General features: G+C 45.5%; 1 protein-coding gene across 1 annotated transcript; it reads left to right on the top strand.

Annotated features, from left to right (window-relative positions):
• Nucleotides 1-100: 100 nt before the first annotated feature.
• Nucleotides 101-13,764, top strand: KAT7 (lysine acetyltransferase 7). The gene is made up of 15 exons (XM_080369752.1): nt 101-296; nt 1,796-1,943; nt 3,226-3,402; nt 3,594-3,833; nt 4,401-4,483; nt 4,724-4,813; nt 5,528-5,626; nt 5,796-5,906; nt 6,746-6,937; nt 7,139-7,228; nt 8,147-8,287; nt 10,037-10,130; nt 10,305-10,451; nt 11,158-11,264; nt 11,943-13,764. The coding sequence occupies exons 1-15, from the start codon at nt 282-284 to the stop codon at nt 12,042-12,044; spliced, it is 1,836 nt and encodes a 611-aa protein (XP_080225878.1). The 5' UTR covers nt 101-281; the 3' UTR covers nt 12,045-13,764.
• Nucleotides 13,765-27,658: the final 13,894 nt, after the last annotated feature.

Raw genomic sequence — 27,658 nt, 5'->3', positions numbered from 1 at the left:
CGCCGGGACACTCGTCAGAATCCAAGATGGCAGCCCCCGCTGGCACGGGACTGGCTCGGGGTCACGTGACGGGGGGTGTGGGCCGTGTCCCGGCGGAAGTGTGAGGGACCGAGCAGGGAACTGGGACTGGCGGCAGCAGGCTGGCGCCGCCGGAGCAGAGGTGCCGCAAGACGGGAGACACGGCTGTCACCACGGAGCCCGCCAGCGCTAACACGGCGGCGACTGCCGCTTCGCGGGCCGGGGGCGCCGGGGACCAACCAACCTCACTGCCCCCGCCCAGGATGCCGCGCAGGAAGGTGAGCGTGGCTGAGGGACTGGGGAGGCACCGGGCGGGGGACTGGCGAAGCTCGGGCCGTAGCTCTCCCCTCTTTTCCACCCCCTCCGCTACCTCTCATGGGCACAAAACCGGGGGGAAAATAGCGGCCTTCAGCCCACTGCGCCCGCCTCGCTCGCTTCCTGAGTGGCTGCCACACGGGCATGCTGGGCGCTAATTGGCCATCTTGCTCGTCACTCATCGCCCCCAACGGTTACCGTTTCCCCTCCCCCGCGCCTGCAGCTCGGCCCGCCTCTTGGTTTTCCCGACTGGGCAGGCAGTTGGGGATCTGTTCACGTATTGGTCGGACTGCTTTGCCTTGCTGGCCGCTGATTGGCTTCCGGGGCTGCCGATCTACGCCCCCAACGGTATCCTCCCCGCGCGTGCTTTGCTTCTCCCTCTCTCCCTTCCCCCATCCCACCCCGGTTGATGTTTCACTAGGAGGGAAGCTTGCAGTGATAGGCTGGCGGCTGCCGTCAGTCACGCTCGGCGGCCGCGCTTTGTTGCTCTCTTAAGCTATCATTGGCGGGTTCTCCCTTTCGGCTCCTCCCATGCACGCTGTGATTGGTCGGGACCGGCGAGTCTCCGCTGGGTGCAAAACAAAGCGGCGCGGGGGCCGCGCTCGCGCCACCCGTGCGCGCGGGGCCTCGGCAGCGCCCCAGCCCCTCCCCTCAGGCGCGCGCCGGCCTCGGCGCCTTCCCCTCGGGGCCGGCGGCCGCGGGGTGCCTCCGCCCGCGCCCCATGGCTCCGGCCGCTCTGGCCGACACCTGTGGGCGCTTCCACACTCCGGCTGTCGGGTCAGGGCTGTCGTGCGGGGGAGGGATCTTGAGAGGCCTGGTGGCTGCCCGCCAGCTCCCGGGGCCTGCTTCCCTCAGGGCAGGCCGCTGCGTGGTGCAGGGGGCCGCGCTGGTGGGCCAGGGCAAGGTGAACGCGGCTGCATTCGCGGCCTGTTCTAGCGCAGCCTCTTTGCTGAGTGCCCTGCTTTTCTCTGCCCTGCGTTGCTGAGTGGTGAAGAGCCAGTGTGGCCGTTGCTGGAGCCCATCTGTTTGCTCCACCAGCTGCTCCCGCGGCGCCTGGTGCTCTGCTAGGCTGGCTCTGCTGTTGTGAACAGGCAGATGGTGCAGGAGTGTTGTTGGCTTGGCAGGGTGATCCGAGAACGGTCAGTTCATAGCATTGTCCAAACTAGCCCTAAACTTGATTTACCTTTTGCTTTAAATAAAATCCAGTGCTACAGTTATCTTCCTTAGTGGATCAGTTTGCAGAAACTTGTTATTATAAAAGGCACTGTCCGACACTGCATATTTATTGAGCTAAAATATCTTCTCCAGAGTAAATACACTTGACGTTTATTAGCTTGCATGTGTCATTGTGTCAGCTTGAATTTATCTATCTAGTATAAAATAGTGGGGGGGTTTAATAGTATAAATAAAATATGCAAGTTTAAATGCTCCTTTGCTAATGTCTGGGTCTGTGGTGTCACAGAGGAACGCAGGCAGTAGCTCAGATGGAACAGAAGACTCTGATTTTTCTACTGATCCTGAGCATACAGACAGCTCTGAAAGTGATGGCACATCACGACGATCTGCCCGTGTGACCCGTTCCTCAGCCAGACTCAGTCAAAGCTCTCAAGGTAAATGCTTTATTTTCTTAAACAAAGGAAAGAAAAGCAGCCTCTTAAGCAAAACAGGCTCAATGTACTCCATATTCCTGACCTTTAGAACTTAAATGAGTGGAGTTTATACCTAAATAAAAATATTTAACATTTTTCATTTGCTATTAATGCAGCACAGCAAAAAGCAGTCTTTATATGTGCATATTGCACAAATGAGTTAATATAGTCTAAAGATTACACTGGTGGTGGAAGTCAGAACTCGAGTATCCTCAGTTCAAAAAGTAAAAACGTCTATTTGTTAAAGAAAGTAGGAATCAAAACACCACGATTCTGCTGCCAGCTTTGCCTGATTTTTCTGAGAACTCTAAAAATTTACTTTCCATCTAGACAGTTCTATTGGTACTGGAGCCAAGCTAGAGAGAGGGTGTTTAGAGGGGAAAGTTGGTTTTCTGGTTTTTGGGGTTTTCTGTACTACAAGGGAAGATGCATTTTCATGACTTGCTGGTGCTGACCCTACTCTGCAATAAATGTGATCAACATATTGCCAGTTATTTTCTATGCTTTGGCATCAGTATTGTAAGAGGAAACATTGAATGTGTCCGCCTCCTCATTTTTAGTGTAAGTGCAGTCATTCTTGGCTGTTTGTTAATAAGCTGCCATCTGGCATCAAGGGGAGGAAATGACAGTAATTTCTTTCCATTGCTTCATGTATACGTTTTGATAAAGAATCTTGTTTTGCAAAAAAATGTATTGCAAGTAAGAAATATATGTACATGATCATCTGGTAATTAGGTCTTAAAAACAAGAGGAAACGTGGTTGGGTGTGTATGGGATGTCTGTGAGATTTAGGATTATGAAAGCATTATTTTAATGCAAAATAATTGTTTTATAGTCTGTGAGCAGCATAGGATCACAAAATGACACAGCGTTCCAAATATAGCTCCATACCAGAAGCAATCTTGCTATTCCCAAGGGTTATCTGAACACTGATAACCTAACTATCAGAACTAATGGTTCTTTAGCTTTCCAAATGGAAGCTGGTTTGTAATTACTAGTTAAGTCCATAGAAAGCTGATCTAATTCCAGATTCCTGAGTGTTGGTAAAAGTGTCAAAAGATTTAAGCTCAGAAGAATGGAGCATGTCTTTGTGATGATGTGCAGCCATGAGCGGTAGGACAGAACTCTATGTTGATACCAGCTATCAGATGTTGGTATTACAGACTTCAGAGCACGTGCAGGGTGACTCTTTTGACTTACAGTGCTTATTGTGGGTGTAATTATGGTGTTTCTATGGAATTAGATTCCAGCCCAGTTCGTAATCCACCATCGTTTGGAGCAGAAGAGCCTGTCTATTCTACAAGGAGGGTAACCCGCAGCCAACAGCAGCCTACTCCTGTGACTCCAAAGAAATACCCACTCCGGCAGACTCGCTCATCTGGGTCAGAGACTGAGCAAGTGGTTGACTTTTCTGACAGAGGTACATAGGGTGCAGTGAGGTATTGAAAGTTTGCAAAATGCTGTTGGAAAGAGTGTGTGACTCCATTCTCTGAGGGCACAGTATAATATCCTGAGGACAGAGCATTTGAGACAGCTGTCTGGAGTTGCTTTACATATTTTTTTTGAAAGCTTTATTTCAGACAAATTTGTAACATCTTGATCCTTATTTAGACACTAAAAATGCAGCGGATCACGATGAGTCTCCACCTCGTACCCCCACCGGGAATGCCCCTTCCTCAGAGTCTGATATTGATATCTCCAGTCCAAATGTATCCCATGATGAGAGCATTGCCAAGGACATGTCCATGAAGGATTCTGGAAGTGACCTGTCTCACCGCCCTAAGCGCCGCCGCTTCCATGAAAGCTACAATTTCAACATGAAATGTCCCACTCCTGGTTGTAACTCTTTAGGTAATTTCAGCTCCAGGATTAATCTGTTGGGTTTTGCCTTCCTGCTGTGATATTCAAAGTCCCACTCAGCTGAGTTTATGCATCCTAACAATATGCACTTAATTATGATCAGGAATATTACTGAGAAGTAGGTACAAAGAAGGGATATGAAGCATATTTGTAGGTATATTCTTTCTGGAGGTGTTTTCTGGCTAGGAGTGTTTGGGGGATGCTAGGGTGAAGAACAAGTTAAGAGTATGGGCACAGGTGTGGGAGGAGAATGCAGAGTCTTGCAGGTAGGGTGCCAGTGTGCCAGAAGCAGGTTTTCAGAAACAAATTTTTGCAGACCTCAGATATGTGTGGCTGCTTGCATGGACTGCAGCTTTTGAGTTAGTGTGGAAAAGGTTTTCCTTCTTTGTTCTTAAAGCTTCTGCCATGAACCACGAAGCGTGCTCCTTCTGTCACACTGGTAAACTGAGCATGCTCCTTGAGAAGGTCATATGAGGGATCTGCCCATCTTGAGTGCTTTTTAAACATCTTTATGATCATATTTTTTAAAAGGTGGTGTTTTTTTCTGATCCTCTGCAGGACACCTAACTGGAAAACATGAGCGACACTTCTCCATATCAGGATGCCCACTATATCATAATCTCTCAGCAGATGAGTGCAAGGTAAATAAGTCTTTTTGTTTTATCTTCCTTACCAATTTTTTTGAACAAAATGCCAAGACCTATCATTTATGAACAGAAGATAGAGTTAACATATTTCAGCTGATGTCTTTAGCTGTAAGACAGTAGCATTTGTGCGTCAAATCATCTGTGAATTACAGTTCAGAAAACTCACCAAAACAAGAGAAGGAAAAGATGAAGCCTTTGATAGTACTTTGCTGCAGCATGAGTTTTGGCTTCCAGGTGCGAGCCCAGAGTCGGGATAAACAGATTGAGGAGAGAATGCTGGCCCATCGGCAGGATGACAACAACAGGCACGCCACCAGACACCAGGTAGGCAATCTGCACTTAATAGAGTGGCTGCTCAGTTTTCAGTGGGAAAACTTCAGCTTGTCGTTTCCAGCAGCAATGATTTTAACTTGATCTTCCTTCTTCACTTCAGATAAGCTGTTGCGGTGAGTCCTGGCACGCCCATTTGTCATCTCTGATTTGTTTCAGCAAGGGCAATTCATTGTATTCCTCAAACGTGAGACTGGAGCACCTAGCAAGAGCAGAGAGGTGGCATTGGCCAGTAGTATTTACAAAGGAGGCTGGAGCTGTTCTCAGGATGACCTTTTCTGTGTGCTTTAATATGTAGGACAAGAGAATTCCTGCAGCACTGTAAACTACAATTTTGCTCTGACTAAACAGAAAAGAATAAAACCGGGGGAATTAAATTTTTCAGTTCCTGCATCTTGGACTTGAGTCAAGATGACTTAATGAGTCAGCTTGAGCTTTTCCCTATGATTAAGCAGCACATAAGGAGTGCACCCTGTTTTGTGGGACTGAGGTACACTGGCAAAGGCAAGCTGTGGTAGAAAGAAAAATTTCCTATTTTACATACTGATGTTGTACCTGCAGTGCCCTCTTATTAGCACGGGATTTGGTTCAGAGGCAGCAAACATCATAAAATGAAAGCCAGGACAGAGGTCCTATAGGGCGGGAAGGTAAAGAAAACTTTAAAGTGGATGAAACCTAGTGAAGGTTTCCACCTCTGCTTTCTTTCAGGCACCAACAGAGAGACAGCTGCGTTACAAAGAGAAAGTAGCTGAGCTCAGGAAGAAGAGGAACTCGGGGCTAAGCAAGGAGCAAAAAGAAAAATACATGGTAAAAGCAATGACTTTATTCTTTCATTCCCTCCTGTCTGGAATGAGACCACTAAACAGGAGTTTGGCTTTCCCAGTCATCATGCAGCATTCTCAGCTAAAAAAGCTGCAAAATCCAACAGTTTAGCAGCACCATGGCAGCAAAACCTCCTATTATTTTATTGTTCTAGGAGCACAGACAAACCTATGGCAATACTAGGGAACCTCTGCTTGAAAACTTGACGAGTGAGTATGACCTCGAGCTTTTCCGAAGAGCACAAGCACGGGCATCTGAGGACCTGGTGAGACTTCTAACTCAAAAATCACATAACAAATGTATTTGTTAGAAACGTGAACGCTTTCTGGGTTTTGTTGTACTTGTGCAGATAGAATCAGCGTTTGTGAGAAGAGCAACTACAGCCCAGCCAAGTCAGCCAAGTTACACTAGGGATAACATTTAAGTGCCACTCATTCAGAGGGTTTGCTGAAAATACAGCTGGTGTTAAGCATTTGCAGCCATGAATGCTGCAGTGCCTGCAAGAGGAATAATTAGTAACAGTCCCATTTAATAGGTGTTCATTTTCAGTGAAAGAGTGGACAGCTTCAGCTGTCCACTGAAGGAGTGGCTAAGGAGTGATGATAACAGAAGACAAAAACCATCTTGACAGCAGCCAGTGACTGTGGAATGGAGCTCAAAACCTTGTAGGTGCTTTCCAAACCCACCTTCCATCTCCAGACATGAGCCAAAAGATATAGTTGCGTGTGGGGTATCTCTGAGACAGAGCATTAGGCTGTATCCTTTCCCTACAGATTAGGAAAGAAGCATGAAGCGGCAAGGAGTTTACATTGCCTTCGTGACAGAAAGAATATGATCCTAGTGTTGTCATGCTGCTAAGTGCTGATTCACAAGACAAATCCTGATGAAAGAACAGTCTGTACCGTGCTGCTTGTGGACAGGGCTCAGACTGTTTTGACTGAGGAGGTCTGTGGGATGGGTCATTAGATGTTGTCACATTGAAGGATGAATTTAGAAGACTTGAAGTGAATGATGTCCTTGTGGGAAATAAATAGGGCCCCCTTCCCTACCTACTTTTAATTTTTTTTTTTTAAAAAATAATTATCCATTTTTTTTCATTCATAGGAGAAGTTGCGGCTCCAGGGCCAGATCACAGAAGGCAGCAATATGATTAAAACAATCGCTTTTGGCCGTTATGAGCTGGATACCTGGTATCATTCTCCCTACCCAGAAGAGTATGCTCGTCTGGGACGTCTCTACATGTGTGAGTTCTGTCTCAAATATATGAAGAGCCAGACAATACTGCGCAGACACATGGTAAGGGTTAGGGTAGAGCTGATTCCCAAGTTTTAAATCTGATGTCAGCATGTAAACATTTTAAAACATTATCGTTGTTAACTCAGTTGCTCACTTTAGGAGGGGGGAAGACTGCATGTTTCCTGGTATACCCAGTAGCTGTTGTAACTTTTTCTGCCCTTAAAACAGGAGTGTCACCCTAACTTTGTTTTCCTGTCGTAGGCAAAATGTGTTTGGAAACATCCACCAGGTGATGAAATCTACCGCAAAGGCTCCATTTCGGTGTTTGAAGTGGATGGGAAAAAGAATAAGGTAACAACTGTGATCATTAGGTCAGTCTTGAGTGTGGAGCCTATTTTTGAGATGTGCCAGGCACTGCTTTTCCTGTAAAGAACCAGGATGCAAATGGCCCTTTCTCCCTCTTAATTGCAGAAAGGCTACTAGAGTCTGATCTGTTCATTCTTGCAATTCTAGCAGCAGTTTTGTCTGCGTTTTCTTTGTGGTTATTCCTTAGCGCTGTTGTGCTCCAGCAGTTCTATCTGTTGTCTCCTACTATGGTTGGAGATAGGTGTGAAGATCTCTTTCTGAAAGTTAGTGGGAAGATTACTGTGCTTGACCTCAGTAGGCTGCTACTGCCCATCTCCCATTCACTGTGGTGAATACTCAGTGAAATTTGGGTTAGAGTGGGAAGCAGCCTAAATTTGAAGGTGACCTCCTTAACCTTGAATTGAAGGGCAGAACATGCATCTGCAGCTGCAGATACAGTGCTAGGTAGTAGCACCATGCTTATGCCCTGTCTTGCGTTGTGTCTGGTCTTGAAGGTTTCAGAGGAAAGAACAAAGAAACAAATGCAAAAGCTAAATTCTGCACTGCTGGAAGTTGGGAGGAATCTTTGATATTTACCGGAGATAACCTTGAAGCACTGGATTAATGCAATATAGTGCAAGCAAGCAGAGATCCAACCTTCTGCTCCTCTTCACTGGGGATGTGATGTTTAGAGCATTCAGAGATGAATATCACAAATGTCAATTCCCAGCCTTAGGAGGCTAGGCTTATCAAGTTTCATCACAAATGGAATTGTTTCCTGACCCAGCTGCTCTATTTGAAAGAGTGTATGTCATTTCTCAGATGAATCAGAATGTTCTTGTCGTTTCCCGTGTATGCCTGTTTTTGTCCAGTCTTGGATGTTCCTCTATAATAAACTGGTGTACTCTATTATTTTGCTTCTAGATCTACTGTCAAAACCTGTGTCTGCTGGCAAAACTTTTCTTGGACCATAAAACACTGTATTATGATGTTGAACCCTTCCTCTTCTATGTCATGACCGAAGCTGACAACACTGGCTGTCACCTGATAGGATATTTCTCCAAGGTTAGTTGAAAATACATACATATGCATTACTGCCTCTCTAGAATGAGATTTAGGACGCCAATTATCAGTACTGAATCTCCCCTCAGAGTTCTTGCAGTCTTGGGATTTGTTGCTTGTAGGAATAGATAAAGTTTCAAACCGGATCTGCATAAATTGTTCATACTTTGCTGCAGGGATTGGAGGTGTTTTGCTGTAGCATCTTTTGTCATTACTAACAAAAACCAAATCAGCTCAAATGAACTGTTGTTGCTAGGAAGCATAGTGGTGTCTTAAATATAGGCAAAAGAAAGGATAAAGAAAATGTAGAGAAAAATAAACTAAGTATTAGTCAGCATGTTTTGGGGTTTTTTTTAACGAAGTACTTGAAGGAATAAAAATTCTTAGGTGGAGAAACTGGGGCATAACTCAAGTAAGTCACTGGCTAAGCTTAGAATAGGAGCCAGTTTTCTCAGCTGTTTTCTCAGACATGTTGCCTACCTAAAAAATAGCCAATCTGTTTGTTTAATCTCTGCTGCACATGAGTGAAATACATTTCCTGGTTGTTGTTACTTCAATACAGAAAAAGTTACTACCCTTCTGGACATGGTGATATCATGCAACGTAGTTTAGAGGTTTCAGTCCGTGAAATTCTGTAGGTAGGAGAATACTCTCCCAAATAAAGAGCAGGCAACTATATTCCTTAAATAACTGAGTCAAAACTGGATAAATATCTAAGAAAAAAAAAGTTCTAAGGAAAAATGGCATTGATCTGCAGATAAGTGTGTCTGAGTTGTCTTTATCTGAACATTTCAATGTGCTTATAATGCTGCTGTGTTGTGGTTTAACTTCAGCTGGCAACCAAGTACCACACAGCTGCTCGCTCACTCCCCCCGTGCCCAGCAGGATGGGGAGGAGAATCAGGAAAAAGGTAAAATGCAAGGGTTGAAACAAGAACAATTTAGCAATTGAAATAAAATAATAATAATAATAACAAAACAACAGTAATAATAATGAAAAGGGGAGAGGAATAAAATCCAAAGGGAAGGGGAAAAAACCCCAAGTGATGCCCAGTACAGTTGCTCACCACCTGCTGACCAATGCCCAGTCAGTCCCCGAGCAGTGATCGACAGACTCAGACCACCTCCTCCCAGTTTATATACTGAGCATGATGTTCTGTGCTATGGAGTACCCCTTTGGCCACTGCGCATCAGCTGTCCTGGCTCTGCTCCCTCCCAGTTTCTTGTGCCCCTCCCGCTTTCTTGCGGGCAGGGCCTGAGAAACTGAAAAGTCCTTGACTTAGTATAAATATTACTTAGCAACAACTAAAAGCACCAGTGTGTCAATAACATTGTTCTCATAGCAAATCCAAAATGCGGCACTGCAGCAGCTACTAAGAAGAAACTTGTATCCTGGCCAAAACCAGGATGTGCTGTTATGTCACTTTCCTGTTGCATGTAAACCTGGTAGATGACAGAGGTGGTAGTGAGGGTGTTACCAGTTCCTCAGGTACAGCTCCATGGCCAGCCATCCTAGGCTTGAAATTGTGCACCAGACACCCAATTTAAGGGCTAATAAAGTAAGACATTAAGCCAGGTTGGTAGCTGAAGGATGATCATGTTACTTGTTGTTAAGCAGGTTTTTCTACTGTTGCTGCTTTCACCTTGTATTGTATCAGTTGCACAGGCTTGTTCAGTTTGTTGGGATTATGGTATACCCATCATTTGTACAGATCTAGACCTGTTAATCTGTCCTCTCTGTTCTTGTTTTTAGGAGAAGAATTCTTTTCTCAACTATAATGTTTCTTGTATCCTGACAATGCCTCAATATATGAGGCAAGGTTACGGCAAAATGCTCATTGACTTCAGTAAGTAGAGAGAGAGAAATTCTACAAACATTATTCTGCCCAACGTGACAATTTCACCAAGAAATCTAACGTATTGATGGTGATGGTTGAGCAGTTTTCATTATAGCCGGTTTCTGCGTGTGCTAAAGAGGGTGACAGTTTAGGAAAGATAAATAGGTTTTCTTTCCTTTACAGGCTATTTGCTTTCTAAAGTAGAAGAAAAAGTTGGCTCTCCAGAACGCCCTTTGTCTGATTTAGGCCTCATCAGCTACCGTAGTTACTGGAAAGAAGTTCTCCTTCGTTACCTGCATAATTTTCAAGGAAAAGAGATCTCTATAAAAGGTATGTTTTTAAGCTAAATAAGCTTGTAGTGAATTGGTTCAGGAACATACCTATGCATCTCACTGATTTTCCTCAAATACGAGGCAGGTCGTGCTTGACCATTCATGTAGATGTGCAACAGCATAGTTAGTTTCTTCATAGGAATATTCCTGTAGTTGGGTATGGCTCCTTTCCAGTCCTGCCACAGTTAAAATACTAACACTATTTGGACCTCTTTAAATAGCATTTTTATGATTATGGCACCTAGGAGTGTGCAGCATTTCATAGAGATACCAAGGTAGTTCTGAAGAAGGAGCTGTCTTTCAGAGGATTACACCTTAACTTGGATCCTAAAATTGTATCACTAAATCATTGTGATGTGTAGGCTGGCTTTCAGTTTTTGGGTGAGCTGGGCTGTTTCTGTACAGCTCTGCATGGCTTGTACCCATAGCCCATGGCTCTTCAAGCTCTTTGTGATCAATTAGTCTTCAAGAGTGAAATAAGCAAAGGCAAGTTGTATAGAAGTGCTGTAGGTAACCAGGGTGGACAAGGGGTGCAAGCCGACAGCAACAGTAACACTGCATGTATCTCCTTAGTATGTGTGAGGCATTTTGTGTGTACCCCTTCAAAAGGAGTTGCATAAAACTTGGAGTTGGAAACTTAACAGTTACAGGCTATTACAGAGGAGTTTGTTTCTGCTCTGACACGAACTGATACTGGTTTGCAGAAATCAGCCAGGAGACTGCAGTAAACCCTGTCGACATTGTTAGCACGTTGCAGGCACTTCAGATGCTCAAGTACTGGAAAGGAAAACACCTGGTCCTAAAAAGACAGGTATGATTTGTGATAGCTATTTCTGTATTTTTGTTTCTTTATATTTAGCTGTTAGATTCACATGAACCTGCTGAAATCAGCATTGCCTTTGCATTGTGCAGGATTTTCTAGCCTTTTCATTCTAGTGGGGGAGCACTGTAATTTTCAGATGCAGTAACTGATAAAATACGACATGGGCAACCAACTTGATTCTTCAGTAGCATAAGAATATGATGTATTGACCTTCCTTTTCTGGTGTGTGGAATAACGTTGCTCATTATAAGTGGCTTTTTAGGGGAGCAATGGATCAACGTTCCCATCATGGTCCTCATCGTGCCTGCCCTTTATTGGGCAACCAGATGACATAAAAGTGAACTGAATTAATGGAATCCTGAATGAGTCCTGTTTGTGTCCTCATTAGATACGAGACAAATGTTTTATAAATCTCAAAATGTGACAGCTTCTCTCTTTTGTTTTCTGCTTCCTGAGACTTCACTTTGTAGATGAATGTAGCCTTATTAGTGTAATTGGAAGGGCTTCTAGAAAGCTCTGTGGGGGAAATGTTATTTTTGTCACACTATGCAGTTAGTAGGCTAGTCATCTTCAGATTTGTGGACTTAGATGTGTGGTGGTGTACCATGGATAATTCTCCACATGGATCATTTGTTTTAATCTGCTCTTTCATGCTCTTTTCCTTAGGATCTGATTGATGAATGGATAGCCAAAGAGGCAAAAAGATCCAACAGCAATAAGATAATGGATCCCAGCTGTTTGAAATGGACCCCTCCTAAGGGAACTTAGCTGTCTATCACTCCTGAAGCCAGTGAACCCCAGCAGTAGGAAGTACCCTAGGGATCTCTGTTGTATCTGTTGCTGTCGTGATTGGCTGGTACAGTACCCTCCTGAAAGATCAGTTCCCCTTGGTACTGTTCTGGCCCAGATCTTTTGTGCACACCACAGACGCTAGTTCTGAGGAACTTTATGTTTCGGCCTCAATGAGGTTGCAAGGATTGGATCTGTATAGGACCCAAACGAAGCTCCTAGCAGCACTGGCCCAAGGAGTTCTGATATCTGGTACTGTACCTGTCCAGTCACTGGTCTTACCCTCATGTTCTTATTCCAGTGAGGTTGTATTGTGTCCTATAATCTGATTGTTTCTTCCTTCAGGTTCCTTGCGTTCTGAGTAATGGAGATAAATTCTGTGGCTTTTGAACAAGGTCTAATGCTTGTTTGGGGAAAGTCTGGTTTTCCAACAAGCTGCAGTTACACTGACTTCAGCATTTTTAACTAGTCCTGTTTGATGGCCTGTTCTATTCCACGTATCAAATAGTTTTAGTAAGGTAATGTGCCACCTCTTTCAGCAGTGTTTTCCATATAATATAGCAGGTCTTCACATAGTTAATATTGTACAGTCAGAAACTTGCATATCTTGTAACTGAGTGGTGTGATTGTTTGTGTTACCCTGGAGGAGTCGAGGCTAAGTGTGTGAGAACATCGTGGTCTGAGATGTTTGAAAGAGTTGCTCTTGGTATATGCTCCTGGAGCTACTACAGTACCATATCTGTTGGAGAGACCTCCGATTATAAGTTACTGTGTTTTCCTGGTTTATCTCTTGGAGTTAGTAGGTTCCTTTACACAGAAACAGCATGTTCAGTGTATTTCAGTGGAGATATTTTTCCCAGAGCAGTCTTCCCTGATTTGTAGGTCTCTTGGTATTGGAGAGGATTTTTTCCCTCTAGACTGAAGAAACAAAAACTTTAGGCAGATGTTTGCTAACCTTGTCCAAACAGCCACAGAAACTCTACAATGCAAATATTGTCAGTCATTGGATTGCCTACAGTGTACGTTCTGTGCATCAGTGGCAGCTCTGGTTAGCTGTGTGGATGGTATGCTTCTCTGACAGTGCATCCTTGTTTGTCTTTGTAAAACAAAAAAGAACTTTTACTTCCTCTCTTCCATCAGGACCACCGGAAGAAACTATCGTACAATGGCTTTCAAGTATAACCACTGCCACAGGTTTCCTACATGGCTCCAGTGTGATTAACAGGGGGGGACAATGCTGGGGTAGATGATGGCAGCATCACACAGTGCCGATTTCATTTAAACCTTCCAATGCTTCCTCACTGGATGGTGTCTGAAATGAAGCACTTGCATTGTGCCAGGAGGTAGGAGCCATTTCCTGTTAACTACTGACCCATCCTAATGTGGAAAAGTTCTCTATTGCTCTTCTGATGGTTGTCTGCCTTTCTCTGCCTCCTTGAAAGAAAAAAAAAAAAAAAAAAAAAGGGATCATCAGTACATGATGTAGACCTTGTGGGCATTACTGAATTTTGCTGTCTCACGCCCTTTGCTCCTGTATTGTAACTAACTACAGATGCTCATGAAACTATCCAACAAAGTAGATCTGTTGTGGAGTAGGGAAGAAGGCCATTCTTGTGCAGAAGCTAAACCCTGTTCCCATGACATGATAGAATGTGCTGTTCTTATATCTACTTCTCAATAAAGCATGTTCTCTGCTCAAGTTTATGCCGCCTTTTTATTTTTTTTCATTCAGATGCTGTTGTGCATCTCCAGTTAAGCGAAGCTGCTGCTTTATGTTGCAAGGGACTAATTTGGAACCCATCTTTCTCCCTGGTGTATTAAGTATTGTGACTAGCATGACCTTGAGGTTGAACCTGTCAGAAATAGCCTGTATTGTGTGTTCATTCGAGAGCTCATTGTGCACAGGAGGCTACCATGAGGAATATATGGATGTTGTCAGATACTCGCAACTTACATACGTCATGCAAAATGGAGCATCTGTCAACCTGAAGTTCATTGAAGAAGGAAGGAGTTCTCCTAGAAGTGATGGCCCTAGATTTTTAGCCTTGCCTTCTGTGTTCCGTGACCAGACCTTCTTGTACTGTGGGAGGACTTGGGACAGTGAAGTCGCTGACCTTCAAAAAATGGTGTTTGAAGTTCAGCACATCTTTCAGACATCTTGAGTCTTTGATTCAGTCTCTGATATAAAATGGTTAATTACGCATACCTGCTCCAGCTTCTTCCAGAGATTCTGCTTTCCTACATAACTCAATAGGAGTTAAGAAGAATTAGGGAATGTTTTTGGACTTGGCTCTAAACTGCAGAGAGGCCGACTGATGTGTTGGTGATCACGGCCTGGGACTCAAGATATTCAGCTTACAAAGAAAGAGAGCAAAGTAATTGAGATAGAATACCTTGGTAGTCTTGTTCCCATTGAGATGAAAATCAGGGATACCTCCCTGAACAACGATGCTTTTTTACTCAAGTCAGATGCTTTTTTACTCAAGTCAGATCAAGGTTCTTCGTAGTTCTGTCCTGTTTTCCTTAATAAGACAGGTGTTTTAAGCATTTGATTTGAGAGCATTTTTACTACTTTGAGCACCATTTTGTACAATACCCGTTGCCTTTTTGCTGCCTTTTTGGGCTTTTTTTGTCTTTTTTGTTGCAAGTACAGAGAGGCAGTGTGATTTAGTTTGTAGAGAACTGGGCAGAGATACAAGAGGATAAGGGTTTTATTCCCCACGCTGCTCTGCTGTGTGACAGCCAGCCCCTCTCTAAGCCTTTGCTTCCCTCCAGTCCTGATTCAGTCAAGTCTGTGTTGCGACTTCTCTGAGGCAGCGACTGTCTCCCTGTGTATGTACAGTTCTTAACACGATGGGGTCCCACGCTTGACTGAGACCTCTGGGTGCTTTGGTAATGCAAACAGTAATTAAGTAGTGAGTCATACAGATAGCCGTAAACGTCTCTGGGTAACCAAAGGATGAGACTTGCTCAGTTTCACCCACAGTTTATTCATAGCAACTGCAAACTTGCAGATGTTGCATTCTGTATGGGCAGTTTGAAGCCCACCTAAAAATTCCGATGCTACCAAAAAGCAGCTGGTGCTTTCTGTAAATTTTCCTAGACTGATGCCTCCTTGCCCCCTTTTCTCACTTAGAAAAACACACTTGCGTTCAGCCTTGACCTAACATAGGAATAGGTAATGTAATTTTAAGCACACTAGTAACCCTACAGAGTTCTTTGCTGTGACAGACTCAAAAAAACCTTAGCACAAACACAAATTCAGTGCAAGACTGAATGAGAAGTTCAGAGCCAGACCACCTTATTTCTATGTCAGAAACAAGAACTGATTGTGGAACTGAAAGTCAGACAAATGGAATAAGATTTTGAATGCCAGTAAAGGTGAACACTTGGAGCAGATACAACCTCATAAGGAACTGGCTTTTCTTGAAAGCCCTATGTTATGTGCCCAGAATCAGAGAGGTAACTGACCAGAGAACGAGACAAAGCTGGGTCTTCCAATGGTCAGTCCCAATGCTTCAGCATCAAACTCATCCTTTTTATTTTTATGGCCCAGCAATGAAGTTTGTTTGGTTTGGGTGTCGTCTAATGCACTTCTCATGGATATCTTCCAAAAAGATTGTAATTTAGCAGAGCCAAGGTTAAAAAACCGTTATGTCCACTGTCAGTAAATGAGAACTAGCCCTTTGAAAGCTTTACAGCTGCAGTAATAGCCAGTGCATGTACTTTTATAACAGTATTATTTCCTGTCGAGTTTGTTTCCCAGAGGACTTTCCATGACTTCTGCCCCTTTGCTTAAATCCAGCTACCCTGTAGCCGTTTTACTGACTCTCTCTATTCCACAGCTTTTCCCATTTATTTTGCTGTTTCTGGCTTTCCAGATGTCGTAGTTAAAGCAACTTCACTTTCTATTTTAGTCTCCACATTAAAGTACAGGTGTGCTGGCACAAACTGCAGACAAGTGTAACATGGCCATATGCTTTCCAGAGCATTTCACCCACACTTCTCTGCTTTGGCTCATGCACTGCTCTTCCAGGTTTAAAGCTTCACTGTAGACAGTTACTGTATTTCAGGCTGGACATGGACAAACAGCACGGACATATCTTCTGCTCTTGAGCTGGACTCACAATTGTTCCAGCTTTAGGAAGCTGGACTGAAGAGAAGTTAACTGATCTAGTTAGCGCATGACTTGTGTGTTTAATTATCCCCCCAAGTCACTCCAAGTTTCTCCATGTAGTTTAAGATTTCATAGCAGGAGAGATTCTTAGTCTTGTGCCAACTTGTGCAGGAACTGCTTGCCTGGATCAAATCTCAGATCAGTTGAACCCAATAATGTGTCTGACAGGAGTCAGAGGTTAATGTTCAAGGCTAATGACTGCCTCAACAATGTATGTCATCATTAATTATGATATCTACATACCTTCTTTAAAGAAGGTATCTCTATAAATTATGTATCCTCCCCAAGTGTTCAGTTATGGTTTACCAGTACGTTCTGAAGCCATCCAGGGCCCTGCTTTATCCTCTGCTCATCCCAGTGCGTATCAGAGCAGCCTCAGGGCTGCTTTAATAGTATGATATCCCAAAACTTCCATCAGCCTTGGGAAACAGAGAATAGTTATAACACGGAATACTTCAGCCTCTCCCCAAACTCGTCCTTGAATCCAGACTCTGGAAGCACAAAGAGACCTCAGATGTGCTGACCCTAACAAAGAACAAGTCCTGCAAAGGGCTTTATCAGGAGCAGTCACACACACTTGAGCTGCTACTCCAGCCTAGTGTGAGTGAGGCCAGGACTTTCTCGGAATCTGCCACTGGAAAATGCTCTTTTGACTTTGGACGTAGCTAAATTATTTTTTTCCTCTGATTTTTTTCAAAAGAACTGAAGAAAAGCTTCCAGTCTGGAAGCTTTCCAAGTTGAACATCTGCCCAGGGCAAGACAAGTTTTTACAGTTAAAACCCCCAAAATGAGAATTTAGAATGGGTATGACAACAGACCATGAACTACTGCCTTGTATGGGGAATAGTCTCATTTACTCCTCACTCTGTGCTTTGGGCAGGCAAGCTCTCGGAGCCCTTCAGGTCCTGCTGTTCCATAAACTTTTCATTTTGCAGTGTGGGAAACTGAGGCAAAGGAGATGGGCATAGGGATGCTGCTGCCGATATTCTCTCACCGCCAGCTGGTTACTCTTAATCCTGCACTTCACTGTGCTGCTGTCAGTTGTACCAGTACGGTGTTTATAGGGACGTGCTGAACCACATCTCTGATGTGATCCAAACCTTTCCATCTTTCACACATTCTCTCCCTGGACCATTTCATTTGGCAAACCACAAGGCCCTCTTCCTTCTCCCAGTTTTTCCCCCAGTTTCATGCAATATTGTTACAAGAACTTTCACCATGATGAAGCAAGCTGGTGCTTTTTCTTCACTGAGATCTGCGTGCATCTCCAGGAACTGGTCCATCACTGCTGTTCCTTTTCCCCAGCTGAGCACTGGCAGTTCTGCTGGCTTTTCCTTTTTGATGTAGTTGTTTGGGGCAGGATGTGGTCATGTTGTGGCCACCCTGAGTATCTGCAGGGAAGGAATAGGTGGTTGATACTCCTATAAAGAGTGCTAGAGGGAAAGAGACAGCAGGGAAGCAGGAAGGAAAGTAAGCTAAATATGTAAAATTACTTCAGTTGTTTCTATTGTGATGGCTGTGTAACTCTGAGCTTAGTTTAAACCCATGTAAGACAGTACATCTGCCAGTAACTCCGCCCTCCTGTTGTTCCAATACTATGGAAAGAACTAGAACATCTACCTCTCACACCAGCTCACAGACCAGGGGAAAAGCAACTCTATTTTTGAGACCATCCCCTGTAATTAGGTCTGCTTTCCCCCTCCTCCCTTGGGCTCCTGCCCACACACCACAAGAAAACATCCAGACCTGAGTCTGGGATGACAGCAGAGGTGTAGCAAAAAGGGAGAAAACAAAAGGAAAAGAAAACATCCCCAGGAAGCAAATGGATCTCAAAGGCTCTTGTGAGTTTTCTACAGTGAAATATCTCAAATTCAAAGAGAGCTGTTAAACTGGACTTGACACTCTCCTCCAGCGTCCCAATTGACTCTTGTGCTGAACAGTGGTAAAATACTTCTCAATTTGTGCCTACTTTGTACACGTATCCACGGGATCCACAAAATACAACGATCCTACATCATATAGTAGTAGTAGTAGCAAATAAAAACAATACAGGTTTCTGGAGCTAGATTACGCATTCTGTTATTTGTAGAAATTAATCAGCAAAGAATGAGCGTGCTGAGCTATACATGGCACAAGACAACTGACAGGCTTTAGAAGGAAATACACATTAGCACTACTCAGTTCATTGGGGGTGGTTAAAAGCAAGCTGTCTGAACAGAGGGAAATGACAATGACTTTTGCTTTCTTTGTATTCAATTCCCCTGGTGCTTGGGTAGGTGATTGTATACTAGGCTCTTCCATAGCTAGTGTTTTTAGGTGGAGATTAACGAGGAGTCTGAGTTAGGGCTTATAACTGAGATCAATCTTTAACACGACAACAGGTTTGCTAACAGATGTAGGAAGAGATTGTGTGGGAGGTCAAGGGATCTGTACGCTTACCAGCCACTATCACCCCCTTACCCACTGGTTGGTCTGAACATGGAAGTTCAGTGGTTTTGCGTTTCAGCTGAAGCACTGCCTGAAAGGATCTTACCTGTACAGCTCTTGGCTTTCACATCTAGCACAAAAAAGATTGATCAGTGGGTTTCAGCTCTGCTGGCCGTTATTTAACTAAAGTAACAAACTCACCACTGCAAATTCTGTTGAGACATTATGAGACCATTTCTAGCCATATGAAAAAAAACCCCAAACCTCTAAGGAGCTCTTCGGTGCTTCTCCTGAGACAAACATTACTAGAACTGCAGCTCAGGTAGCAACAAGTGGGAAAGCAGCTTTAGATGCCATTTTTGTATGAAATGGGCAAAATGGTTCTAACTCAGTATAGTTTTCTGCAGGCTACTGAGCAAATCGCTGACACAATCCAACCTCCTGTAACTTTTCCTTTCTCCTTTGCAGCAAAAGAATGGTCTGTTTTTTCTTTATATCAGTAGCACTGCCATTGATTTTTTTTTAAGAGCTCTCCTATTTTGTCAATGCTGAGTCCTTGATCCCTTCTCAGTGAACTAACCTCAGCTGCATGTCCCTCCTGTTTCTACTGTCCTCTTAGTGTCAGGTTAGAGATTAAGACTGCACGGGAAGTCTTTGCTACCCAGTGTGTAGTGGCCTGTGTCAGGCTAACATTTAGGAACTAATTGCTAGTCACTTGGTCTTATTATGATGACTCAGAGAAAGAAAGGGAACCTCTCCCCCCAGGTCTTGAGTTAAAATTGAGAAACAATGCCCTCTGATGTGAGATACCCCAACTGTCTCAAACATCTCAGAGTGATGCCGCGCACAGCTGGGAGCTCCTGGTTAGCAATTACAAATCCCACCTCCCCACAGCACAGTTTTTAGAGTGGGGCACCAGCCACTTTCCACTGGAAAAACAAAAACTCAAACCCACTTCCATTTCACTTCACAACTGGATTCTTCTCCTAGCTCAGCCGTGGATTGATTGCTTAATTCTGGCAACTGTGAGGTCTTCTGTAGAGGAATCAATGCAGTATAAACCCATCTGCAAAGGGGTGTATCTCAGCAGAGGTGTTTGAGGTATAAATGAAGGCAGTCACAGCCTTGGTTTGACCACAGGTCAACTGCATAGCCATGCAACTGTCGCTCCATAGTGCAGCATAGTACACATTACACTAGCCAGGGCTAGTCTACTAGAGGTGCTGTCTACTCTGCCCAGCGTTCCCCGAGTTAATGCACACCTGGGACATCTTCATCTGCCCGTGTGTCTTTTCACCACTCTCACCTGAGGACAGTTTCTTGGTCAGAGAAGTGGAAAGAGGAAGCTTTTAGTTGTGTTTCTCCCACCTCTGGAGATGCAGTTGGACCGCTTGGAGCAGTCAGAAAGAAACAGGATGTCAGTAAACCATGTTTGTTGGCAACTTTAGTGTGCTCCTGATGAGCCAATACATTGCATCAAGGTACTTGTTTGCTTTCCATCCCACTAGAGAGTTTTCAGCACAGATCACTCACTCTCCTTCCAGTGAGATCAATCACTTGCTGCTTGAGTGATTCTGTTTATGACTTAATGCTGGAATTGGAAACCGGCAATCAAAAGTCTATAAACAATCTTTGACGGACTAGTCCTTGTGTGAGAAAACCAGAGATCAGATGGGGAACAACAACAAAATTAGTGACTAACTTTAATATTGGCCAAGACTACTCCTCTTCTGACTGACTTTAACATCTGAAGAGCTGCTGTTTTGGAGCATGGCTTTGCTATACTTCACTAAACTTTGCTTGCAGAAACAGGCAGAGATATGGCTTGTAGGTGGTAGGCAAAAAATTTGTATCTGGCTTACTGCTTTCTTGTAGTTAGGTTTTCAGTGGTCCTTTTGCAGACAGGTATTTGTGTCTTTTCTAGAAAATGTCAAGGAAAAATGCCAAGCTGAAGTTGTCTTATCTCATCCTATGTCCACTTTCCAAGGACAAACCTTAGACACACAAGGATGCTTTCAACATTGTCCTGGACCACATGTAGTCATTTACACTAATGGCAAGTAGAGGTAGCAGGCTTGTTTGGGAGGAGCTGGCTATTCACTCTGCCATGGCATAAAGACACCGTGTATTAAAAACACTGGAAATCAAAACAGATATGTCTGCTAGAAAACAAGATGCAGGTGAAGCTGGGTTTACTTTGTGTATGTTTTTTAACCTTTAGCAAGCTCTTTGATCAGATAATACTGTGGTCTAACAGCAAGAAGTTGTTATACACAGGTCCTAAATACTTCTGCATTTTTTGTATTTTGATAAATTGCCTGATTCTATCACATATAGATAATTAATTCTATAATTCCAAGAAAGTCCTTAGAATTGGAAGCAGAAAGGTTTTGCTGTTTTGCGAAAATTTTGCCATTTAATCTCACCTGTTTAAGCTCACCATGACAGTCGATTCTCAAGTTTTCCATTAAAAGCGGTTACTTACTTGATGGGGCTGTGAGAAAGCCGTTTCCCAGATAAGTTTGATTCAGATCACATTTAAGATTCCTAAGATGTTTCCCACCCACCAGGTGAGAGATGTAATTATTAAGAGTATGACCTTGCTTGTCCAGGAGTTCCACTCTGATCACGCACAGCCTTTTTTTGCTATCATCACAAGCAATTGATTAAAAGGGCTTTAAAAGTTCCTGGATTTATTTTTTTTTTTTCTCAGTTCGTCATGTTTAGCTAATAGAAGAGGCATTGCATACACGACTGAATCCAAGCAACCGCAAAGCTCCCTGGAAATCCCCAGTGGAATGTCAGTGAGGTCCGGGAGGGTTTATAGCAAGGGCTGGTTTGCTCGGGAGGGCGGCAGAGGGTGCTGCCTTCCCAGGGCAGGGACAGTCGCTGTGTGAAGGCGCTGCCCGACGGCCAGGGAGCCGATCTCCAGTCCCGGCGGCTCAGGCAGATGGATATCCGTCTATCTGTATTTTCTGGGCAAACCCGACTGTTCACATTCAGGAATATTGGGTTAGCGGGAAGGGCATGGTGAGAGTTAGCCACTTCTGCATGGTCCGGTGCGCATTTTTAACTGTCGCCATGAAGGATGTCAGTACAGGATCGTGCTTTAGGAAAGGTGCGGACTTACTCCCAGAGCATTGGCTGGTGCTTTGGAGAAAACCTTGGGTTTTCTTCCCAGCTTTGGCACAGGCAGATGGTTCAGCGTGACAGCTTCGCCACTGTGTGCCTTAGTTGCTCTGTTTTCACATCACTCTTGCCCTCTGCTAGGAGTTCTGGGGGTACCTGCTTCCCCCATAATTCAGGGATGGGACATCTGTTTTTCTTCCATCAAGGATGTTTCCAGATCATCCCAGACTCTTCATGGAGGCCAGTCTGCCAGATGGGAACCCAGGTGGAGGCTTGTGCTGCAAGGGGATGTGACCTATCTCTTTTCCCATCTCCACGAGTGACGCCTTCTCTGCTAGCACGGTCTGAACCCATCTGGCCGGGCGCTCTCTCTTTGCGTGCAACAGGGTTCCCCGGCTCTGAGCTGACTGATGACACCTCAGAGCTGCCGTCCCTTGAGACAGACCTGTTCCCACTCTTGTCCCTTGTCCCCAGTCAGCCCGGAGAGCAGCCAAGGCAGGATATGGCCCGTAGATGGCACTGGCCTTCCACCGTCGGTGTCCCTGGGCAGTGCAGCTGCCCCTGGCCCTGCCCTGCCGTGACTAACCCACCTTAACCCTTGGACTGCCAGCAACAACCTACAGCCCCGCAGGTCTTACGTCACCATTTGGCAGTGGAAGTGGGTGGCTAAAGATATCACCAGTAGGCTGCAAATTTTTATTTATTTATGCAAATATTGTGTCGTGCACTTAATGAGGGAGCGCTTGAATAATTTGCTGCCTGCAATATATGCAACCAGCAACAGGAGGCTCTCTGTCTCCTGCACCAAAAAGGACTTTGGCATTGATCAATTCAAGTCAAGCTCCTCTGGTTTTACAGTTTTCATTAAAATCGACTAGACGTGCCCCAGAGCTCTGCAAGTGTATGAAAACAACACTCAGGATTTTCCCCTTTTGGGGAAGGACTCGCAGTCTGAATGTAGGATCTGTTATAGCTCAAGAAGTCGTGGCTGTCTTTTTTCATTTCCATTATGTTAGCATCTTGGTGCCCTACTTAAGATACAGACTTATTGTACCGCTATACAAACAAGCAGTGAAACATGCTGCGGGATGTGAATGTGTTGGGAGGTGGGAGAGAGTTGATGTATTTTCTGAAGGACCTACGTCTTATCTCTGCCCTGAAGAACAGATGGCTTTTTTGTTGTGACCAACTCCAAGCTGATGTGCTGCACGTTGTTGAAAATCTGGTTCTGACTGTGGGTAGTAAACCCTGTGGAAAATTTTAGCCTTCCAGCCGGAAGATGACCACTGACAGAGTCCGGAGGACAGTAGTAAACTGGTCCGGAGCTTGAGGGACTGGTTTGTGACAAAAGGCTGAATCAGATGGTGGGGAGGGGCTGATACATATTCTTGGAAGATGCCCAAGGAGGGAGAAATATCTTTTAGGGGACACAGAGAGGTAAAAAACTGGAACTAAAGGGATGAAAGAGAGGGGAAATATAGGATGACTGTCACAAAACACATGAGCCCTCTGAGCCTTTGGCATGTTCCTGTAGCCCTGGGAGAAATCCTGTCACGAGGATCACTAGGACAGGACCTGAGGAGACTGTCTTCTGTTGAACCTAGAGAGACGAGCTAGATAGGATTCCAAGAGTTTTCTCTTTCACTGCCTTTCCTGTGATTATTTCTGTCATCTGGGGGACAGAGTGGGGTCTGCTTTAGAGTAACAATGCTAATGTGTTCCTTTTGAAAAACAACTGTTGAGGCTGCACGGGTGAGTGTGGGAACTGTGTGAAGTCAGGGTTTGGTCTCATCGCTTGCATCAACCACAGCTTGCTGGAGCCAGCGGGCTCTGCCTGAGGTGGCTGAGACCCCTGGGGTTGAGGCAGATGGGCTGCAGGCATTGTAGCCTAACAGCGGTAAGTCCTCAACAGTGGTCTGCAGATCAGTGGTGAGCCCATCATTTTCAGTCCACACGTTTCAATTTACACATTAGTGGGAAAGGTGGAAGGAGAGCCATGAAAAGTGCAGCCATGACTTTGGCCAACTCTAAAGGAGGGCAGGTCACTGGCTGGACCATCAGCTGAGATTTCATTGACTTACATTTGTCCCTGCCACAGATCACTGTACCCACCTTGACCGTGCCATTCTCTCTGTTTCAATTTCTGTGCATAGTACGTGGCCTCACAGAGGAATTAGGGGCTGCACTGTACAGTAATGAGGACTGTGTGAGATCTCCTTCATCAGTGACCATCAAATCAGATGTTTTTCTAGTGCAATGCTTTTTGTCTACCTTTCCTCTCCTGGGAATGACTTTCTCCTATGTTCCTACCTCTGCTCCCAGCAGGAACCCAACATTGGAAAGCTTGGTGGAAAACACCTGCCCTAAAGCACTTGTTGGAGAAAAGGGCTGGATAAAAAGTGAGAAATCTTACTCTGAAAGTCATCATTGGGTCATATACCTTTCCTTCTGACAAAGGGCCCCCTTTAGTGTTTCTGGCTTCTAGTAAAGCCATAATACCACTGCAAAACAAATTTGCCAGATATTAAAAGCTTTCACTCACTTTGCACCATTAGATCTGGGCCTACAGTCTGTATCGCTGCTGGTTTTGACTGGCTCTGCATCTGGCATGTGCAGATGTACCTTGGTTTGAGGGAAAGGAAGGGTGGCACTGGAGTTATTATCTTTGGTTTTGCAAATCTGCATTCATGTTGCGTGATGTGCTCACATCTGCACCAGTGCCCAGGTCTCCAGCCAGGGGTTGTGCCTGCCCCTGCCCTGGACCAGGCAGGTTCTGCACCTCCCGTGGCTGGGTAGGGGTGCTGCAGCATCCGGTTTGTGTCGTCTTAAACTCTGAGCTCTTCCCTTATTCCACCACCTCCTCCCACACACGGAGAGATGCTGCCAGAACGCCAGAGGCACAGCAGAGGGGAGCCAGGCTTGCTCTCCTGAGCAGGGAGACAGGCAGACAGAGACAGTGCTGGGAGCAGTCAATGGAACAAGGGAGAGCCAAGGCTGCCAGACAGACGCGGACAATGTGCAGTCAACAGGCAGAGCTTCTGTCCTGCCCAGACGGACAGACGGAGACTATCAGGCTGAGGAGACGAGATAACCAAGCATCCTCAGGCAAAGGGAAAGGATGTGGCATGGGGGAAGCTCTGCCTGTCCTATCTTGTTCCTACTGTGAAACCACCGATGGGTTGCAGTGGGAGCAGGAGTGCACCTTGAAAGCCCAGCGTGGCAGAATTCAGCTGGGGGCTGTAATGTGTGCAGGACTGAACACAGGCCTGGAGACAGCGACGTGGGGAGGTGGGTGCTCTTCCAAGCTCAGCCTGCAGCTGGCTGTGCGACCTCAGGCAAGTCACTTCTCCCAGTGCTTCGGTTACCCTCCATCTGTTGGGAAGGGACTGCCTCTGTGACAGCTTTGTACAACAGCTAATTCCTTGAATACCCTGGGGTCTTTACATGCTTGCTAATTAAGTCGGGAAACTCTGATGAACAAGAAATCCCTCCATCAGGAGTGTTTACTGAGCAGAGATACCCAGGCCCCATAATTTCTTGGCCAGCAGCCCTGCAGCTCCCACAAGCAAAGCAGTGTTTGGCTTGGTCAGTTCGTTTCTGTATGGGAGTTCTCCCCATGGAGCCGGCTGGTGCAGGAAGTTTTCCTGATGATTCAGCAGGTGATGCTGTTCCCTCTGAGTCACTCCCAGGCGGGCTAGGAGGGGGGAGATGATGCTAGCGGAGGTGCTCTCAGCCAGACCAGATTCAAACCTGATGGCTTAGGTCATTAATTGCACCGTGATAGCTTAGGATGTTACTTATCTGAAACTGGTAAGACAAATTGCTGCGTGGCTCCTGTGCTCCATCCCAAAGGTGGATTCGTTTTGGTGGGAGGAGGGAGTGTGAATTTGCAGTCAATGCAGACAAAGGGCCTCAGGGCAAGTTTTTCTTGGCCATCCACTGAAAAAAAGACACTTGTTTCCTCCCTGGAGTTCATCACCTGTAAAAAGAGATGGGGCTAGATGCTGAGAAAGCCATTAATTAAGTTTTGGTGGTTGGACCACCTCAAAGGGACAATTAGGTATCAGGAGAATATTGAAATTATAACAAAGTAATAGTAAACAGGACTTAAATCCTGAATTTTTTTGTTGCCCTGCATCTGCCTGTGATACTTAGAAGCAGGAGCCTCTGTGCTGCCTTTCCATCTTTGTATCCAAGGTTTCAGGGCTCAACGTGGTCCTGGTATAACTGTACGTTAGCTCTACAGGCAACATTCACAGCTGACGGCAAATTCCCAATTCCTCTTCAGCTCAATGAAATCACATTTGCTTAGACCAGCAGGGCTGGATCTGGGCCTCTACTGGGAAATCCCTTTAGTGTGTTGTTTTTGTGGCAGGCACAGACTGCTGCTTCTGTGCTCCTTGCTCTGATCCTCTGCCCTGGAAAGTCTGAACTGCTTGACCCTGCAGGTTATCGGAGGGGCCAGGGGCTTGGCAACACCCTTCCCTGCATGGAGCAGCCAGCTGGGCATTAAGTTTTTCCTTCACCAATGAGCAGAGAAGTGTCTTTCATCACCTTTGGTTCTCTGTCAGGCTCAGGTGAGGACAGGCACTGAGCAGAGGATTCCAGCTGCCTCAGATTCAGCCCATGGCTTGCTCTCAGGTTCCCCAGAAACTGGCAGAAACTTCTCATACTCCACAGACTGTCAACCAAGCGGGTGAGGCAGGTACCTCCATACCAAGGGCAGCATTTGATAAACCTCGCTAAGGCGGTTGCCTATGCTTTCACCCCACCTCAGCTCCAGGATGTGACCTTGGGGCACTCCAAGAGCAGCCCACTGCACTGCTCGTAGAAGGTGTCCCAAAGGGGCGACGTGAGCCCTCTGCCCACTCGGGACGGGACAGTGTGTGTTTGCGTGGCACAGGCACCTCACAGAGCTCTGCCAGGGGTTGCTGGTATCTCTGACTGCCACAGGGTTTCCCCACAGGCACATTGGGGCTTTTGGGGCTCAAGACAGCTTCTGTTATCTAGGATCTTTCCTGAGAGGTTAAAGTCTGCCCATCTGTGTAGGAACAGTGAGCCTGGAGTCTCAGTTACTGCTTACCAGCATGGCCGAGAGCTCTGAACTCCAAACACCCTTTCCCTCTGTAATTATGCTTTATTTTTAGGTGTCCCTTCCTTTTTCTATTTCAGGCCTGCATCCTCCGCAGAGTAAACCGGAGAAGGTGCACTGAGCCGAACCCGCTGTGTTTGGGAAGCAGTAAAACGAGGCTTCTAAACTGGGCTCAGAGGCGTAGGAGCCATTGGCGAAGGCTGGCAGGGAGCCCTGGCACGGTGCAGACCACAGCTCTGCCTCCACGGGGCTGCGAGAGCGCCAGTCACTTCAGCGGTTGAGGGTGGGGAGAGTGGGACAAGGGAGGCAGGGGGAGGGGGTGGCCTGGGCTGTGGCTGCCATAGAAGAATGGTGCCGTCCGGCCTTTTTGTGGAGCAGGTGGATATGTGCGCTGTGGACCTCTTACTCTCCCAGCTGGGTCTAACCATCAGGTGGGTTGCGCTAAAGAACGGAGTTTGATGCCCAAATGTGCGGAGACTAGTGGCTTTACTGGTGGGCCCAGTTCCATCTTTGGAACACCAGTGAAGCTGGTGGTTGTCTTGGATCCACAGAGCTGCACTGAAAATGGAGCTTCTCTTCCGTCAAAGCAACTTGAAAGTCCCTTCATTTTCCACTTGTATCTATATGACCTGATATAAGGCTTGCTTAGCATTTCGTGGGTTGACTAACACTATGATAGTGACAGAATATATTCTGAACAGCAGCAAGAGGTCCTGAGAGCTTCCTTCCACTACAGACTGGTTACATCCAAGCCCTGGGAGGGCTCTT

Source organism: Falco punctatus (assembly GCF_963210335.1).
Source record: "Falco punctatus genome assembly, chromosome: 19".
Lineage (NCBI taxonomy): Eukaryota > Metazoa > Chordata > Aves > Falconiformes > Falconidae > Falco > Falco punctatus.
Note: the sequence above shows the minus strand (reverse complement) of the source record. Positions and strands in the feature narration are given on the sequence as shown.